General features: G+C 41.6%; 1 protein-coding gene across 18 annotated transcripts in view; it reads right to left on the bottom strand.

Annotated features, from left to right (window-relative positions):
- Positions 1-36: 36 nt before the first annotated feature.
- LOC136348247 (WD repeat-containing protein 47) overlaps positions 37-18,284 on the bottom strand; it is a 31,388-nt gene continuing 13,140 nt past the window's right edge. For 10 of the 18 annotated variants that reach the window (XM_066298918.1, XM_066298916.1, XM_066298917.1 and 7 more), the window contains 9 exons: positions 14,007-14,209; positions 13,815-13,952; positions 13,100-13,256; positions 12,600-12,737; positions 2,141-2,346; positions 1,823-2,000; positions 1,350-1,542; positions 773-1,102; positions 37-716 (listed from right to left, as the gene is read on the bottom strand). In XM_066298918.1, coding sequence (XP_066155015.1) covers positions 571-716; positions 773-1,102; positions 1,350-1,542; positions 1,823-2,000; positions 2,141-2,346; positions 12,600-12,737; positions 13,100-13,256; positions 13,815-13,952; positions 14,007-14,209 — 1,689 coding nt within the window. In that variant the 3' untranslated portion in view covers positions 37-570. Of the gene's footprint in view, positions 717-772; positions 1,103-1,349; positions 1,543-1,822; positions 2,001-2,140; positions 2,347-5,505; positions 6,275-12,599; positions 12,738-13,099; positions 13,257-13,814; positions 13,953-14,006; positions 14,210-14,859; positions 14,992-15,709; positions 15,725-16,214; positions 16,245-16,484; positions 17,087-18,284 lie in introns of those variants that run through there. The other 8 variants (XM_066298920.1, XM_066298934.1, XM_066298933.1 and 5 more) reach the window with 6 other exon arrangements.

Raw genomic sequence — 18,284 nt, 5'->3', positions numbered from 1 at the left:
TTTTTTTACATTGAAAGAGTGGGTATATGAAACATGTTTAGTATTACATATGTTTATTTGAATTACATTGATATTAATACGACTATTAATAACTAGCATTAAATAACTTTTGTTCGGTAAACTGCGAATAAATCATAGCTGTAACCGTTAAATCAACGAATCAGTGGCGCCCTAAGGGACGACCCCTCAACACAACTTTATACACGTCAGCTAATAGAAAGTATCAGTAAAAATAACACATTAATATTTACAATATCGTTACAAACGTTTTTTGCTATTTTTTTTTTTTTTTAATAATTTACAATTTTAATATTTAGTAGGAAAGTGAGAATAAGCCTTTTGTGCCACATCACATTTTTAGGTAAATTGTTTATAATAATAACTCTGTTTTATACAATGTTTTCTCTAAGAATTTCGCACAAATATCCCAAGATTCGACAACGCACAACGTTACCAAAATTAAACATAAGTAAACGAGGGGAGTATTGAAGGTTAGTTCAGACTTATAATAGAGGTAAGCGTGAGTTAAAGGGAGACGAAGATACATTGGGATTGGATTTCAAGGTTAACTCAAACAGGAGGCAACGCCCAGAGGGTCGACGTCTTGTCAGCCGAGGTGGAGAGAAATGAGAACTCCGAGGGATGCCATCTTGCCGATATGACCTTGTCACTGTGCTGCGCCACTACGACGCTTGGTAGCGGCAGCGTCAAGTCACCTGTCAAAAACGTAACTCTAACCCTACTTTCAGTCGACAGAACCGAAGGGACTGACCTTGCAAATCGGTTAGCACTAATTTGTTGTCGTAGCCACCGCTAAGTAGATAGTAGGCCGAGGGTGAGAAGCGAATGCTGCGAATGTCAGCCGAGTGCGGTTTGAAACACTGCACGTTACGTCCACCTCTAATGTCGTATAGTACGCAGGACGAATCCTCGTGGCCTGATACGAGCAGGCGTCCGCTGGGGTCCACGCACAAGCTGGCGACAGGACTGCCTTGCCGCGTGCCCGGTTGCGTCAGCGGCGTCACCATGTTGACGCAGCCGCGCGTGCGCAGGTCCCAAAATCGCACTGTCTTATCATGCGAACCGCTCACGAACATGGCACCTAATTGCATAATAGATTTAGAAAGAGTATCAGAATAGAATACTCGCGCCAGAAACAAGAACATTCGATCCTCAAACAGTTCCACATTTCATAAGGATTAGTCCTTTATTTTGAGAAATAAAATTTAATAAGTTCGAAGTTGTTTTTATGCTATCAGAGAATTAAACGTAAAACTAACTGAAACCTTCCTATTTTATTGATGCAAAACAGGAAACATGTTGTAAAAACTAAAAGAAAGGAGACTCACCGCCCCAGGTATACAAAGACAAGATATGTCCAGTGTGTCCGCTGAGTGCCTGGAATGGTGTGCCAGTAGCGCAATCGGTGACGTAAATTTTACAATCGCCCGCGCCGCCGCTGATCAGCAGACTGGACTTGTTCGTTGTGTCTTCGAGGAAGCACAAGTCTCTCACTGTGCCGTCGTGCATCGACAGCTCCACCTGACGTCACAAAAGAATGAAAAAGTTTAACTAAGTTAACCAGATAAAATAATGACATAGTTTGATGCCATTGACGTGCGTCTGCTAATATCTACATGTGAAATGAAGTGATATGAAAGTTACATTAGAGTCGCATGATAATAGCAGCTGCAGTAGAGCAACAAGCATGATAGAAATGTCAAATTACTGCAGACACACGAGACGTGATTGGTCTCTTGGAATGTTGTAATTCAAGGCGGAGTTTCGTCAATGACAAATGACATCACGACATTGTATTCACCTCGTCTCCTTCCAGATTTGACGTGTCACAGTTGAATCTCATCAATTTGACAGTTTTATCGTTGGACCCGGTGGCCATGAGGTCGCCCACAGGAGACCACGCCAGGCAATAGATGGAGCCTTTGTGGTGTTTCGTGCGTTTGAACAGCACCATCGGTTGATACGTTTGGTGTTCTTCCCTGAAAGGAATTTCATGCCTTTAGAATTGAGAGCACAACCAGGACACTGCATTCGGCAATGTTTTGGTCCGGATAACGAGTCGCGTAAAGTACGTAGACAATGACGTATACAATTGTATTACAACATTGACAGCACTTACCGAAGGTCGGCAAGTTTGGGGTACGCGCATATCCGAAGCGTCTTCGAATTCGACCCCACCGCGTACAGCTGACTGCCCGGATGGAATTCCGCGCATCTGACCGCTTGCACATCTTCCAAGGTCGTCACCGCTACAAATTTCGGCTTCGGGGTACCATTCGAGTCGGTGATGTTACCATCGCCCTCCGAGCTGTTCCTGGGAGACGGCTACAGAAAACGAAAGAAGAAAAAACATTAAACAGTTTCGATGGGGATGACGTACGGTGCCGGCACCATTGTGCGTGAATCGTTACATTTTACGGCTTCATGGGAAAAATGTAACAGAAGTATAAAAATTGCAGCTTGTCATTGTCGTAGATCAGACGGTTAACAAGAAACAGATGGACAATCTGCGCTTTCACTGGAAACGGTCCGCGTTTAAGTGGTTGAAGTTTTTCCCATTTACCTGCTGATATTTTCAAACGTATTAACTGCAGAAAAATACGGAATTCGGTGTGCCTTTGAAAGCGGAACATTACGCTCAACTTCTGCGTGAAAAGCTATTATTCTCTAACTATCAATCTTTTGATTATGAGACCGACACTAGTTCCACTCTTGCATCTGGCTAAAAAATAATTTATTGTTTAGCTTTTAACTTAATAATTGATTGTTCAACATTTCCACTCCAGCGGCCCTGCATTTTCAACCGAAATCGGTCACATCATCTCAATCGTCTCGACTCATTATGACTCGAAGATAACGTCAACCACGTTGACCTGAAGCGCCCCCTTGAGGTTTCCGCCCGCACAAATCCGAACTTGGTATCCACGCGGCCCCACGTGAAATTCGGTTTGTTTACAAATTTCCGTTCGGATTTCCCGGAACTAACCCAGAGGGTAAATTTTTCGTCAACCTAGATGTAGAAATTAATGCCGACAAGTGCCTTCGCGTTTGTCTTAAAATTTGATTGAGGTGAGGTGCGCGGGCCCGCTTGACGGCCAGACTTAACACCTATAGAATTGCTTTTGTAATTTCACGATGATTTAAACGGTAGAAATCGAGTCTTATCGACACAGATTCAGCACGGACTGTCGATATGAGGAGCAGATGTTGCGATTGTCTTGCAAACGTTACAATTCCCATTACGCGTTTTAAATAGTAACGAGTTTAAAAGGAAGACGAAATTCCTCCTGAAGTAGTTTTTTGCAATGCTCGACGAAACTAAATACAGTTGTCCATATTGAGTTATATCGTTAGAGAAGTCGGTAAACAATAGTCACAGGTGACTGGTTATTTGGAACGAGTTGTAAGAATGGTATAATTGGATCATTGGCTTATTATAGGAATGGTATTGTTTTAACTAGTCAAACTTGCGGTAGGTGTACCGAACAAGCCTGTTTTCCATTTTTTCCTCAAGGAACAATACGTAATTAATTACGAAGTTCTTGTGAGGTAAATCATTAAAATTTTTCATCAGTTCCTACCTCGATCGACTCCGAAGTGGAGAAACGCTTTATGGCTATATGCGATTTTGCGACTTCTGCGAAGTTAACAAATTAACGACAACACCAGCAACCGAAAGGGAAACTGATGAAAGAAGGAACTACGGCCATCGATCGTTTAATAGAAACCAAACGAAAGCGATATTTATAACAAACGATTAACCATAATAAATACAAATTAAAGTGAGAGCTCAAATCGTTGAGTTATTTCAGATAATCTATGATCGACGCGAAAAGTAATAACTGACTTAGTGCTGTCCGGTGAGGCCTGGGAATGGCAACAATGCCGCTACTTTCTTTTTCAAATGATTTTTATCCGAGAATTTCTCGAGGTACCTCGACCCGCTTTTGACTCGCGCGAAAAAGGGGTCGAAAAGCGAGGGAAAACCTCGAAAAGCGCCACCTAGATCGAGCCCCCTTTCGTCTCCGCGGGACGAACCGACGGGCGGCAGAGTGGAAAAACTAGGGAAGAAGAGAAAAATAATTGGCCCAGCAAAAGACAAACGCCGCCTGGAAATCCGGATTTAGTCCCATCCGACTTTTTTCGAACGGTTTACTTTTGGCATCTCGAACGTTTGCGCGGAATCGAATAAGCAAATCAATCCGGGATTCTTTGACGAAACCGGAAAAAATATAGCTCGTTTTCGAGGAAGTCCCCCCAACCGACCCGATTTGGCCTCCATCGATGAAGACGGGCGCCCGGCCGAAACTTGGAGCTGAACGCCGACTGAGAGGAACAAGCCCATTTTCATTATGGACCGGGATCGATCCCGACTAACTTAAGTGCGGACGACTCGAAAAACGGCTTTAGCTCCCGCTGGTCTTGCAGTTTAGGGAGGGAACTTTAAACGGGTGATTCCGGTTCGATTGCAGGCAAGAAAGCACACGAATATCCGTTCTTTACGAGTCGTTTTGATGTTGCAACGTTCTAGAAAATGAAACAATATAGTTGCCCAAACTTGTTAGTCATGATTTAGTTAGTTTCCAAGAAATCGATCTGTTCGCGATTTATTAATGAGCCATTAGTACCCAGCGTTACGAAATTGGTACTTGGTGTTTTCACCACGGGTTGGCAATTAGCGTCATTGATCACAAAGAGATTAGGCGTATGTGTTCTCTTCAATCGGTCATGCCAGATGATGGTCAACGATAAATAGAATTTCTAATGTCTCGATAAATCATATTCCTCGTGAAAAGTCGCAATAAAACGAAATTATGCTCTCTAACTAATTATAATTGAAGGAAAGTTTACGATTTTTATGCAAATTGTGTGAGCGTCGTTTTAAGCGCTACTACACTTTCATTTTTCATCGGATATGGACGAGCACTCGATGGTCGATTCAGGTTTTTTCCCGGTTCAAGTGCTCATTCAACCTGCTTGAGTTACTGTGAAAGCGAAGCCTTGAGGGGGATAAATCCAGACTTCTGGATCTAACTCATTCGGGTTACTTTCAGCTAACGAATTGCAAACGTACGGTACGGACGGTTGAAACATAACATTTTTTTTTTTTTTTTGATCTGAAGCTTTCCTCCTAATTTCCCAAAATTTCGAAATTTTTGAAACTAAAGCGGAAATCAGGGACGTGGAAAATACGGCCGAAATGAAATTCACAGGAGCAGCTTCGGCATTCGGAATCGAAACCCCTTTAACCATGCATCGTCCCTCCGACCAACTTGCTCCATTGGCCTGCGAAACTACCAGATTTAGTCACAGGAGATTTCCCTTTTGTAACACGGTTTCCATTGATACTTAACCGCAAGATCCACTTTAACAAAGGCAAAAGTCACCTCGGACAATTGATGACCATACTCTAACGGAATGGTTGATTGCCCGCTTGCATCCCCAGGGACTTCCAACGAAAAAAAACAAAAAAAAAGCACGCACCTGCTGTCGATAAAATCCATCTCCGTTCATTTTTCCCGGCTTTAATCTCAACCCCGGAGGACTACCCCTTTTGACACTGCCTTCCAACAAATTTTCCATGGACCTCCTTCCCTCCGCCCGGCCCTTCACTCTGGGACCTACATCGTTCCCGTTGTAGTCCTTCTCCCCCCACTCGATCACGAACTCCCTCACGTCCTCCATGGACTTAGATTTCACACTCCGCGTTCCCCCCGAGCCGGCACACTGGCAAGGGGGTGGCTGGGGCTGCTGCTGCTGAGGGGGAGCCGTCCACCTCCTCGGATCCATCATCAAAAGTCTGTTCGGATTGGGCGGGGGAGGCATCACGTTTCTGTAGAATGAGGGGAGCATGTGGTAGTCCCGCACTTTTGGGGGGTAGCCGAAGTTCGGAGGGCGGAACTCCCGCCACACCGTCGGGTCCGGGGGTCGGAACGGGTACGACATGCGTTTGGGGTTCGCTTGCGGATAGAAGGGAGGGAACACCCCTCGGGAGGAGAGCATGTCGCTGCTTTGCCAACGTTGCACGTGGTGATGCGGGAAGGGCTGCTTTAACATCATATCGCCCATGTTACACTTCAGTTTCCTCTTTAGGTTAACGTTTTATTGGTCACATTTTCCCTAGTAGCACAATTATCCGACGAAAGCGCGGCACTCACTCTCCTTTCGTCTCGACAGCGCGATTCAGTCGGGTACCAAGACGGTACTGCCCGCTCGCCAACGAAGAGATTACGGCTACCCGATGCAGACTGGTTTGACCCACTAAGGTGCGGTTTTTTGCCAGTTGCGACCCCCAATGGGCAAAAATGCATATCTCGGCGGGTTGATTTTGCAAAAGTCCGCGAGGGTCAGGTCGGGAGACCGGGACGGTTGCTCGCATTGAGACTAATTTTTGGTTCTGAAACGCGTGAATTTCGATAGAGCGGAAGGTTTCTGCACCTTCCAAGATCACCGCTTTTTCTGGAACGCTTTCCGGTGGTTTTGCCTAATAACCGTTTTTTTCTTTTATGTTAATTTTACCGGTATCGTCCGGGGATGTTAAATCTGGAGCCATACGCACAATTCTTCATACATTTCAAGTAACAACACGACTGAGGGTTGTCGAGGGGAGAAGTGCCTTTGATGTGGATCGTGACCTTAAGGCGGGCGCGACCTGAGTAACGAAATAGAGCCAGCACGGTATACCGAAGAGAAGGTGCATGGCAGAGTTACAGGGTCTTCATTTAACGGTCGGTCTTTAATTACCCGCAAGTAATTTCAAATGTAACGTGTGGCGATAGTAGCAATAAACATAACCTAATTAACAGGACAATGTAACAACAAAATAACAGTTTTCATTAGCTCACGTAGGGTATTCTCGAAAAACGTGTTAAACTTTAAATGTTTGAACTCAGTTTCTTGGTCACTTCGCTGGCGCGTTAATTCGGGTCAACGTTAGACGTGCCGGCCGCTTTGTCACCTCCAGTATATTACGCATGGAAATTCCGAAACGGGTTGCGGTTCTCAAACCTTTTCTTCCGGTCGGAGGGTCGCACCCACCGTTCGTAGAACGTCAAGGAAGAGAGGAACTCGGAAGGCGTTTCCCGCGAACCCCCTCGACTGCCACGTTTAAACTCCGGTGAAACTAGACCTCGTTCTCACAGCGGCAATTAGCAAGAAGCTGATTAGACCGTCAGTTGTCCAAGAAGATGTCTTCAAGGACCATTGAACCGAACAATTATTTATCTAGCATTAGCGCAGTTAGATAATTTATGGGGCGCATTCTGGTACACTCTGTAACCGATATGACCATAGTTTTTTTTCGGTCCACTTTTTGTGGTGCCGCAAGAGGTCTGTCGGGTCTGAGAAGAGGTATTAATTGGCGTCGATCTTCAAACAGGGGAATTATGAAGCGATGTACGGTTCTAGATTTAACAGTTTTCGTCATTAAGTAGAGTAGGTAAAGTGGCTCGGTGTTACGAAAAGCCATATTAATTACTCGGCACGCAAAAATCTAAAAAGGCAACTAATTACGAAGATTTCCTATCTACCAGCCTAAACGTGCTTTTCCCCCGTTTTCCCTATGGCGAACGGCAGGTCTTATCGTCGCAAATCACAAAGATATCCATTTAATTACGGAAACGTACATTTGGCCCAATACGATAATAATCGCATCCATAATCTCCGATTTTAATTATCGGCTCCTGGTCCGAAGCGAAATCTCACTTTCGTTTTTGCGAAAAAAAAAAGGTTTGCCGTGAAGTAAAAAAACTTACACACTTACCTGCACTTACGCACGCGGCGCAGGCGAGACGTTTCTACGGGGGACCGCGCGGGAGACGTTTCATGGAGAACGTTCAATTTGCTTGCCGCACTTGTTTCTTTTTTTTACGATTTTTTCGTATTTGACCAGACTGGTCGCGTTTCGAAAAGTGTCACCGAACCGCTGGCGATAACGACAGATCGACGTTCGTGATTTCCAGCTTTCAGACTTCTGGATGCGGACGGTTCGGTGGATCCCACGCGAGCGCGTGCGTTGTTTTGGGAAAATCGCTTAAATCGAGACAGGTCGGCCCAACAAATGGGCACTAAATCATTTTCCGGGGGCAACTTTCACGCGTAATCGGCACGTCTGCAACGCTTTTCGTTCGTTATGCAAAAATAACCAGTTTCGAACATTGCAATTGGGTTGTTACAGCCCAGAGTATGCCCAATAAACTAATAAATTTAATTGAGCTGTTGTGCAACGGCAGAAGCTTTCGAATTCAATAACGTGGACCTGTGCATGTGTATTCAGATGTAAAGGGAAAAAAATGATATATATGTGTATACAGGGTGGGCCACGAGTACCGCCTCGGCATTTCATGACAATGCCAAGAGATTTTTTAACTGTTTCTTTTTTGAGGTGCATGCAGACTCACTAGAGCTGCATTTTAAAATTATTTTCAAAGTATACAGAGTGCCCTAAACACGTGTAATTGATCAAAGTTGCATTTTTTTTAATGGGGTCCCCTGTATATTATATAATTTTTGAACTCGACCATTAAAATAAAATTAAGTTGCATTAAGGTTTATGGTATCTAACTTTAGCAGTTTTTGTCAAGACCCAAGATAATTTTCAACACCCAATGTCCCATCCCATATTTACGTTTTTAAAACAAAATTTTAATAGGGAGCCATCAAAGGACCAAATTTTGTACTAAAAAAATACAAAAAGTCGACGAATTGTACAGGGTGTTCTAAAAATCTAAAAAGCTAGATCACCTGACCTTACCCCCATGGATAATTTTTTGTGGGGGTATGTAAAAAATAAAGTTTATAAGACTCCTCCTACCACGACTGATGATATGAAAATAAGAATTAGAAATGTTTTTACCTCTATTACGCCACAAATGCTAGAAAATGTCAGAAAATCTTTTCAAGAAAGAATCAAAATACGCATAGAAGAAAATGGTCATCATGTGGAACACCTGATATAAATTGTTTTTAATTATATTTAGTTTTCTGCTTTTTGTTAATATTGCTAAAATTGTAATATACAAATATACGCAAGTAAATAATTAAATTGCATGGATATCTTAGCAATTTCATATGGCATGATGTTAAAATTGGGGATTTAGATATTTTTATAAAAATGTATGTTTTTTGCGAAAATTAGTAAAGCTAGGTATAGAGAATCCTAACGATATTCGATAGATAAGTAAATTTGGCATCTAACAGTAACACAACATACCGGGTGTCCCATTTAAATTAAAAAAGTTATTACCAGTTAAAAGTTGAACGAATTTGGCACTATTTTTAGAACACCCTGTACAATTCGCCGACTTTTTGTATTTTTATAGTACAAAATTTGGTCCCTTGATGGCTTCCCATTAAAATTTTGTTTTAAATACTTAAATATGGGATGAGAGATTGGGTGTTGAAAATTATCTTGCGTCTTGACAAAAACTGAATTATTTCAAAAACTGCTAGAGTAAGATACCATAAACCTTAATACAACTTATTTTAATGGTCGAGTTCAAAAATTATATAATATACAGGGGATCCCATTAAAAAAATGCAACTTTGATCAATTACATGTGTTTGGGACACTCTGTACACTTTGAAGATAATTTTAAAATTCAGCTCCAGTTAGTCTGCATACACCTCAAAAAAGAAACAATTAAAAGATCTTTTGGCTTTGTCATGAAATTCCGAGGCGTTACTCGTGGCCCACCCTGTATATATATATATATATATATATATATAATTTTTTTTAATATTTATATATATATTACTGCAACTTTGCTCGGAATCTAAATCGTCGAATGTAGAAAGTAAGTGCAGATTGTCCGTTCTAAAACAACTTTAATCCCGTAATTTATATCCACGAAACATGGTGTTTTGCCGTTCGCTTTGCGTTACTTTTTCAGCGGATTACGTGCAACGTTTAGAGAATATTTCCGAAGGAATCACGTGCTGCCATGCTGCTTGGAAGCGTCAGATGCGAAAAGGCAAGAGATCCTCCCGCACCCGCCCTTGGTCGGACGAAGCCGTAGCTGATGAAAACCGCCTCACGATCAGTGGCGCAGAAGGCTGCAGGAAGCTTAGCATGGACTTAAGAAAATAAATAAATAATGGACTTTTTTCCACTGAACCAATAATAAATCGTGGTAATTTCATACATTATTCTTTTATCTCGTTTTGAGACAACTTGCATACAAAACCTAGGCAAGAAACTAGGAAGTATAGCGAATGCGCGCACTCTTTACGTAAGAAGCAAATCAACAATAACTATTATAATCTCCTTCAGACAGGCTTTTGCCCAGATTTGCATGTCGACAATCTAATTGTTTTCCTCAACGGGCACAATTTATAAATATACAATTAACTGAAATAACTGTCATTTACAAGTCTCCTTATGTAATTAAACAATAAAAAATTGATAATTCTAATCATTTTCTGATTTGTTACGCACCACCGGAACGCAATAGGTAACACGGCAAGTTCGCTCTGTTAACAATGGCGTTGGCCTCCTGCGGCACAAACAAATTTTCAACAAACGACAATATAAAAACTACGCTTTAATATAGTTAAATATAAATGTAAATAAAACGGAAAAATCCAGACAAAAACCGTGGTACAAACCGCCTTGAAAACCGGCAATAAATGAATAAACAATCCTGCCCTATTAGCGCTGGATATGGGTCGATTTCTTTCGCAAGGACGACGTAAATTGGCGCATTAACATTGATAATTAACGGCTTAGCATACCGGTTATCTATATGGTAAATTCATGATAATTATTGGAAAAAATGTGAACCAACTATGGTCAATGGCGATATTAATAATTATGTTTATTAATAAGTAAAAAATGGGCATTGGCAGGAAAATGCGCTTATGAGTTGCTCGCAAACGACCTTCAAAAAACTACCAGGAAATGTGTGTGTAAATAGTGGGTAAAAACGCTTCATGTTCATTATCGTCTACGGTTGTTGACAATATGGCGAATGAAAGCGAAGTACTATGAAAAGAATTACCTACAATTCTTGACAATTTGTTGAATTTTACACGTCTCTTCGTGAAACATTCCACGGGATACTTTTGCTTCGTTTTTGGGCTCAGAACCGCCAATGCGTTACTATATTGATATAGCCAGTAGAAAACAATCGTTTACCCGGTCTTAAATCAAAGTTGAGGTCAAGTGGCGAGGATTAGTTTTCCGCTTTGTTAAAGGAGTTCTAGTCTTAAAACTACACCTAAAGTCATTTTCTTTACCACCCAAGATTATGGCGCACACTTTGGATCGGCAAGAAGTCACGAGTCACGGAGGTACTCACGGCAAAAATTTGCGACCTCCTGCACAGGCAATCAGATTAACTCGGGCAATTCCGAACAAATGCGTTTTCACTAGTACCACCAAAACGCACCTAGATATCAAAACCGTGCAAAGATCGACTCCGCCAGCCGACAAGAGTAAGTGGGCAGGCTGTGGCTCATCTGAGCATCAGTATAAAAACTGTGCTTTCGGTAATAGTACCTGTAATTTTTGCAAACGTACCGGGAGAGTACTCGAACAACGCATTAGCCGACTCGCCGCTTTTTGTTCATCTCTTTTTCCATGCTTTACAAGAGGTTTTAAAGCATGTACTACGCTAACAATACCATATGTGGGCTCAACGGAAGTAGTCGTCCCGGTACCTTTTTACTTAAGTCATTCGATGACTTGATCGCTATAACGTTTGGCGGTTTTGTTTCGGAACGTTTCTAATACTAATAATTAAAAAACTATATAAACCAAGATTCTCACGAACCAAAAAAAGGTACCATCAGGCAGCTTTCCAACGCCCACAGAAAAATTGCCATTTTCGTCCAGACCTTATAGGAACATAACTAATTGGCCGCAGGTTTCGATTAGCATACATTAATGCTCACTGATCCACTTTGTAAAACGAAGCGCAATTCGTTCAACTTAAAGCGAAGTGTTAAGATCGACAAATTGTTATAGCATTAAGATGTCAAAATTCAGTGAGTGATCTGCTGACCGACCAGATCGGTAGCTGTTGGAGAGTTTACAAATATCGTGAAGTGTAGTTGGAGGTTGTGCGAGGAAAGCTAAAAGCCACAAAGATTTCTGAAAACGGCTGCAACTTTTTAAGAATTTCAAGAGCGAGCTTAATTAAGAAAAGAAAATCAAACAAATTTAAATCCGGAAGCCACCGGACGATTTTTGATTTTTTTTGGTTGAGAATTCCCATATATTTTTTTTATTTTCAGACGCATTAAACTGCTGCGTAAAAGTTCAAGTGCAATTCTCACTCACAATTAAAAATATATGAAAATATCAACCGAATCAGCAAAAACCGTCTGCCAGCCACCGTGGCAGAGTTGAACCTGCTTGATTTCCTTGTTTTATTAAACTCGAAAACGACATACAGTGCTATAAGTCTCCACTTCCAAATTGGGAAAGATCGATTCTATTAGCCTTGACTAGCCAGCTGGTTTCGTCACTATTTGTTTATAAGTCAAACTAATGTATGAGTAAAAACAACAATACAACTGTTTTTACTTGGTATAAGGTTTATTTTATTGGATGCTAAACGCCCGCCACCCGTAAATACCTTCTCCCATATGGGGTCGTCCCAGCCGCAAGAAGAACCAGCAGAGCCTCTCCTGCCCGGGTCCCAGGAATTCCTGTGCGCGTCCAAGGAGTCAGACGAGTAGTTCCGCGAGTTTCTGCGCATATTTACTCCCGGTGCCTAAAAAATAAACATCTGACGTTTTAAACTGACCATTAGGTGAATTTGCACTAATACCGAGGGTTTGAAATTTGAGATTCTATATATTTCTTTAAAGGGGCGTATGTTTTGGGTATGTAATTTAGAAATTGACCATGCAGTAGGCCAGCAGTTTCATACGTGATAAAATTCTTGAAATTTGCTTTTAAACTCAAGGAATATGTACAAGTCTACTGCAAATAATCTGCACACCATGACAATTCGAAATCATTAAAAGGGACTAATTCTTATAACGTATTTGTTTCTCTGTCGAGTGATCTAAAATGTTTCAATTATAGGTCACCTGTCCATTCAGGGACAATTCGGGAGGTGTTAAGGCTCACCTGCAAGTAATTCTTCCCATTCAGGCTGGAAGTCGATCCGCCAAAGGAGTACCTTTTGTTATTGTTATTATTGTTGTTATTATTCCTCAACATCGAGGAGAATTGACTAGGATGCTCCAGTTCCCTCTTCGGAGGCAGAACCAACGAATCTTTCCGCCTACAACGAAAAAACACAATTTTAACTATTCGCCCAGGCCGGAGAGCAACAAAATACTGATGATGCTTTTGAGGTACCATTCGAAGAAAAACAAACGAACCAGTACCACTGTTGATCACCAGCCATTGCAGCACGCTCTGATAAGCCCCACTTAATCTAATTTGATGTTTTCAGCGCTCTTATAATATGACAAAATTTGTCTTCGGCCACAAAAATACTTTCTATTACATTTGAATTTCAGAACTGGATTCGAAACGCCTGTTTTCGTTCTTGGCACTTTCTTATTTAATTGAATTTTGGAATTTCGATGTTAGAATTGAGGCACCGGCGGTTATTAGCCGGGCAGTTCCGTTCTGCCCCCCGGGACCTCACTTACTCCCCTACGGACCCATCACTAACTGCAAGACAACGTTTTCTGCAATTTCAAAAATGTACAATTGAAGTAAAAAAATTAGGGCGGGTCCGAAGGTCGTTAAAGTAGTTTTGGACTTGGATCGTAGAGGCGTGTCATGTACCGCACATCCCTAAGTCTGTCGCTAGTTTAAATGCACGTTTTACCTGTAGAATCCTCCATTGAGATAATGGTTCTGGTTGCTCAAGGCGGGCATCGACTCCCTTCTAGGTCCGACCCCTCCGAAGTACCCGGCAGGGTGCCAGTCCCTCTTTTGGCTCACCACGTTTCCCAGGGAATCCCTCCTAACGAAGCAAATGACACTGAGAATTTTCCAACTTCAAATACGTTTCGCATACCTATTGGTGAGGTGCAGGGTACTCCCCAAAGACCCCCTTCGGGCGGTTTTATGAACATCGCATTTGGCACTGTGCTTCCTTTCCACCTCGACCACAACGTCTTGAGAGGGCCTATTTTCCAGTCGTACGTCATTAAACAGCGCCTCCAGGCGCTTTATCGCCGAACTATTACTGCTCAGAGTTGCGGCGCTCATGGCGAAAATCTAAAAACGATATTACTCATTTTCGGTCTTAATTAATGATGATTTGTGGTTGAAGAAGCAACAACTGAGTGAGAAATTGCTTCAGCAAAAAAAGGAAATTTCGTCAACGTTGCTCAAGCGGTGTTGATTGTCGACCATTAAGGACGAATCAGATTATATCACTGAGCATCTTGCGCGGCTGGAAACAATGCAGTTAGGCGAAATTTGAAGTTAAATTAACGTAATTGCTCAGGAAACGCAGTTGTCTAAGATGCGATTAGTTAAAGGTTGCAGGCTAGTGTTTTCACGCTTAAGTGTCAATGCGGCAAACCCTGCTACCTATTTCAACGAGATAATTTCCGTATAAACCATACGATAATGACACAGATACTACCTTAATGACAAAATCAACAGGAGGTTCACATATTGGCTCTTAAAATCGAGAAGCCAACGCTCAGGTAATTTTCTCAAGAGAATTGATTATGGCAAAATAGAGATGAATAAATGAAGGGAAATCATCATCCTCTAGATAAAGTAACTCTCATTCACTTATCTCAGGGCTAGGAATAGTCTAGTTATAGTCCTCTCGACATACAATTTAAAAACTGTCAGCGACGGCGCGCAGGGCCGCCAGAGAAAATATGGTGATTAAATGACGATCACGACCTTACACGTCTCTGGTTTTGTAGGTTCCAGTGCAACTTTTCCTCACAGGCTGCACCGACACAAAGCATTCCATTGAGACAATATTGGCCCGATTGGAAGCCAAACTCTTGGAAATACCACATGATAACAGCCACACGATGTCGCCTTCTGAAGTTTCACTCGAAACCTTGACAACCATTACTTTCCATTAGATTCTGCAAGAGAATCGGTGTCAATGTCGAGCCTAGAACCAACACATCTCCGGTCACTTTATGAGGAACCGGGCCCATAAAGTGATGGTTCTATAAATTTGAAGCGTAGGCCGGTTTGGTGATAGGTGCCATTAATATTTATGAATTATGCAGTAAAAGGAATGTGTGATGAATAATGGTCGGGGAAGTAAAAACACACTGGAGACATGCGAATGAACAAACTTGATTTTGGTCATGACTAGATTTATCTGTTCTACTTTACAGTCCTCGCATTTGGGGGAACCACGCCATTCAAGTTAGAGAAAAGGAAATCGCGAATATTGTTGAGAAAACAAGTAAAGAGGGCAAAACAGCGTTACCAAAGTCGGAGAAGGAACCTCAAAACAATTAATTAATAGACAATAACTATTTAAATCAAATTCAGCGTATATAAATAGTCGTTTTTGGAAAACGGACGCAAATGAGAGGCCCACGCTTCTTCCATTCCTGGTGCAGATAAGGACGAAGATGTAAAATATTATCATAACACTGTGAGACACGACACTAATGAGATTGTCATGTGTTGTAACAGATCAGTTTATTACGACACAATCTAAAAGTGTATGGAAGTTATCTAACAAAATAGCAGTGCACGCTACTGATATTTACTCAATTGGTTCTAGACTTGCTACGAAAAAAATTGAAGCGGATTGACTCCAGATTCTCTTCCAACCTCCAGAAAGAAAGTTTTCTTTATTTGAAAATTATATGCTTGAACAACAGACTACGCCTCTGAGCTTTTAATAGATCACAGTCGGGTGCTCTATTGACGGAATTTTGACGCAAGGGTCGGTGGCTTGTTACAACGAGGACGCAGTGGCGTGTCTGGTTTTAGACAACTTTTCCAAAGATGAGATTTTAAATAACGAACTGTCCCAAGTTTTACACCGTTTTCGAGATATGGAGTTAGAAGACCAGCTTAAGAAAAGGACTTTAATTGATTACATTGAGTGACGCGGAAAATAGGACACAGGCCACAGTGCCAGCGACATCTTTAGTCGAATTTAGTACAGTTTTCACGCCTTTAGAGTATCTCGAGAATTTTGCCGTTGATGAAGCGATTTCCTCAGTGGGCGTTAATGACTGCCCAACCGTTGACCGAACGTTAACGCCATTTGCACAGCACAGACCTTTTGTTCGTTCATTAAAAAAAGTGAGAACAGTCTTAGGTAATGAGAGTCTAGTGTGAGTCACCGGCGTCGACTAAAAACCAGAAAATTGTGTCATCGCTCGTGTTTGGAATACCAACGAGCAGCAAATAACAATGCGGTATATGTCGCCATAAATGGTCAGAAATGTGCAAGATTTTAATAAACAGCAAGGAGGTAAATGTTCGTAAGCTTTTCAATCGCCACAAATCGTCATTATCGCTAAACTCAAGATAAGATCACTAGACTTACCTGCTACGAAAGAAAAAGATCCCTTGCACTCTCCAAAATCACCAAAAGCACTGTGGTAGTATCGCGTCTGGTACCTATTAACACCGGACGTTCCTCATTCCACCAAGAATGTCATCTCAAAACTAGATCACTGTTACGTTGGCTCGGATTATCGGTTATCAATTTGAATTCTCGATGAATATGTAACTCGGATCGAGGTTAAGGAGACGAAAGTTCCGACAATATTTTCTTTGAATGGTCGCGACCATCGACGATCGAAGAAAGATGAATACTGCGATTACTGCGACCGCTCGTTAACCAATTCACTTGCCTCGCGGTCTTTCTTCCTTTCTTGACAATGCCACCCGCCCGTACCAGGGAAGGTCCCCAAGAAATCTCAGCGATATTAACTTTAACCGAAATCGCCTAGTTTACTCACGCAGTACTTGGAGAATCTCCCAGGTACCTTACATCTGCCTGTGGCGACAACCACTACTCTGCAACATTTGTTGTTGTTGTTGTTGCTTTTACAGTCGACCTTCTGCTTTACTAATTCGGACCGATACTAATATGATTACCTTTTTGTACTTGCAATGGTCTAAATTTCACATTTTCGCAGTGAAATCACCACAAGACTTGATAATAATATTTTGTGGCCTGAAAGGCTGCCGGATCTGGCTCTGTTCGACTTCTTTTATTTACACGTATCGTAGAGTACTAACTTATTTTGTATCTGCTGGCTACCGGAATTGCCGGACTCACCGCCGTTTGACAATAATTATATGTAAAGAATTGGGCGATAACGGGTTTTCAAAATCAATTATCGATTAGCGATCGTTAGACAATGGTCTTAATGGTATGAATGGCCGATATAATGGTTGTTTGATGGTATATAATGGTTGTAGTAGTATAGTGTGCTATCGAACTAATTTATATTACTGTCGTTACCTCCTAAACAGTTATGACCGTGCCAATGGTAATGGGTGATATAAAGATACCGACCGGTGTTTTGAATAAATGGTCGTTTATTTCCTTGTTTCGAGGATGTTAAATGTTTCGTTATTTTTTCGCTTCTGCTGTGTCTGCTGGCCTGCTGTGAATCAGATCACGCCGCTGAAGGAAATCAGAACTTGGCGAATTTCGGCTGTCTCACTCCTTTTCAGAAAATTCCTCTTCATTTTTGTGTGCAACGAAAGAACCACGGATGAGCCCATACTTCTGCATCGCCCTAGGCGGCTAACAAAATTAACATTGTTAAAACTGCTAATGCGAATTTAAGATGAACAGCATTCGGCAAGTCAGCCCGATCATCGATATAATTAATTACACTGGATTTGCACATTAGTAACATCCATCAAGTCAATCAGAAACACGAATCCTGCTGCGAACTTGAATCGACTTTTAAGGCCGCCCACCGCATATGTCTCAATCTCACAATAATAAAAATATTTATCAACAAAAATCTCATTGTATGCTGAGCAGGTGCTTTTGATCGTAAACAAGCGCAAACTGTGTTTGTCTGTGTGTTTTTTGCAATTTCTGTTAAATTTAACGAGGGATTAACATAACCGTTAACGGCGGGGAAAATAAATTAGGAGAAGTTAGAGTGACGTGCAAATAGTTTAAATTAACTCGTAAATACGTGCATCTATCGTTGCTGGGTCAAACCTACAGGCTAAATGATGATAAATAGCAAAATTAATAACAACGATGTGATGATTTAATGACATTCCGCTGGTTTTCGTACCTATTTAGCATAACGATAATCATTATTGGGACATTATTGAAGGAATGTTAAAAAAATCTGAATCGCGTTCAATC

This window comes from Euwallacea fornicatus, chromosome 32 (assembly GCF_040115645.1).
Source record: "Euwallacea fornicatus isolate EFF26 chromosome 32, ASM4011564v1, whole genome shotgun sequence".
In the NCBI taxonomy this organism is placed as follows: domain Eukaryota; kingdom Metazoa; phylum Arthropoda; class Insecta; order Coleoptera; family Curculionidae; genus Euwallacea; species Euwallacea fornicatus.
Note: the sequence above shows the minus strand (reverse complement) of the source record. Positions and strands in the feature narration are given on the sequence as shown.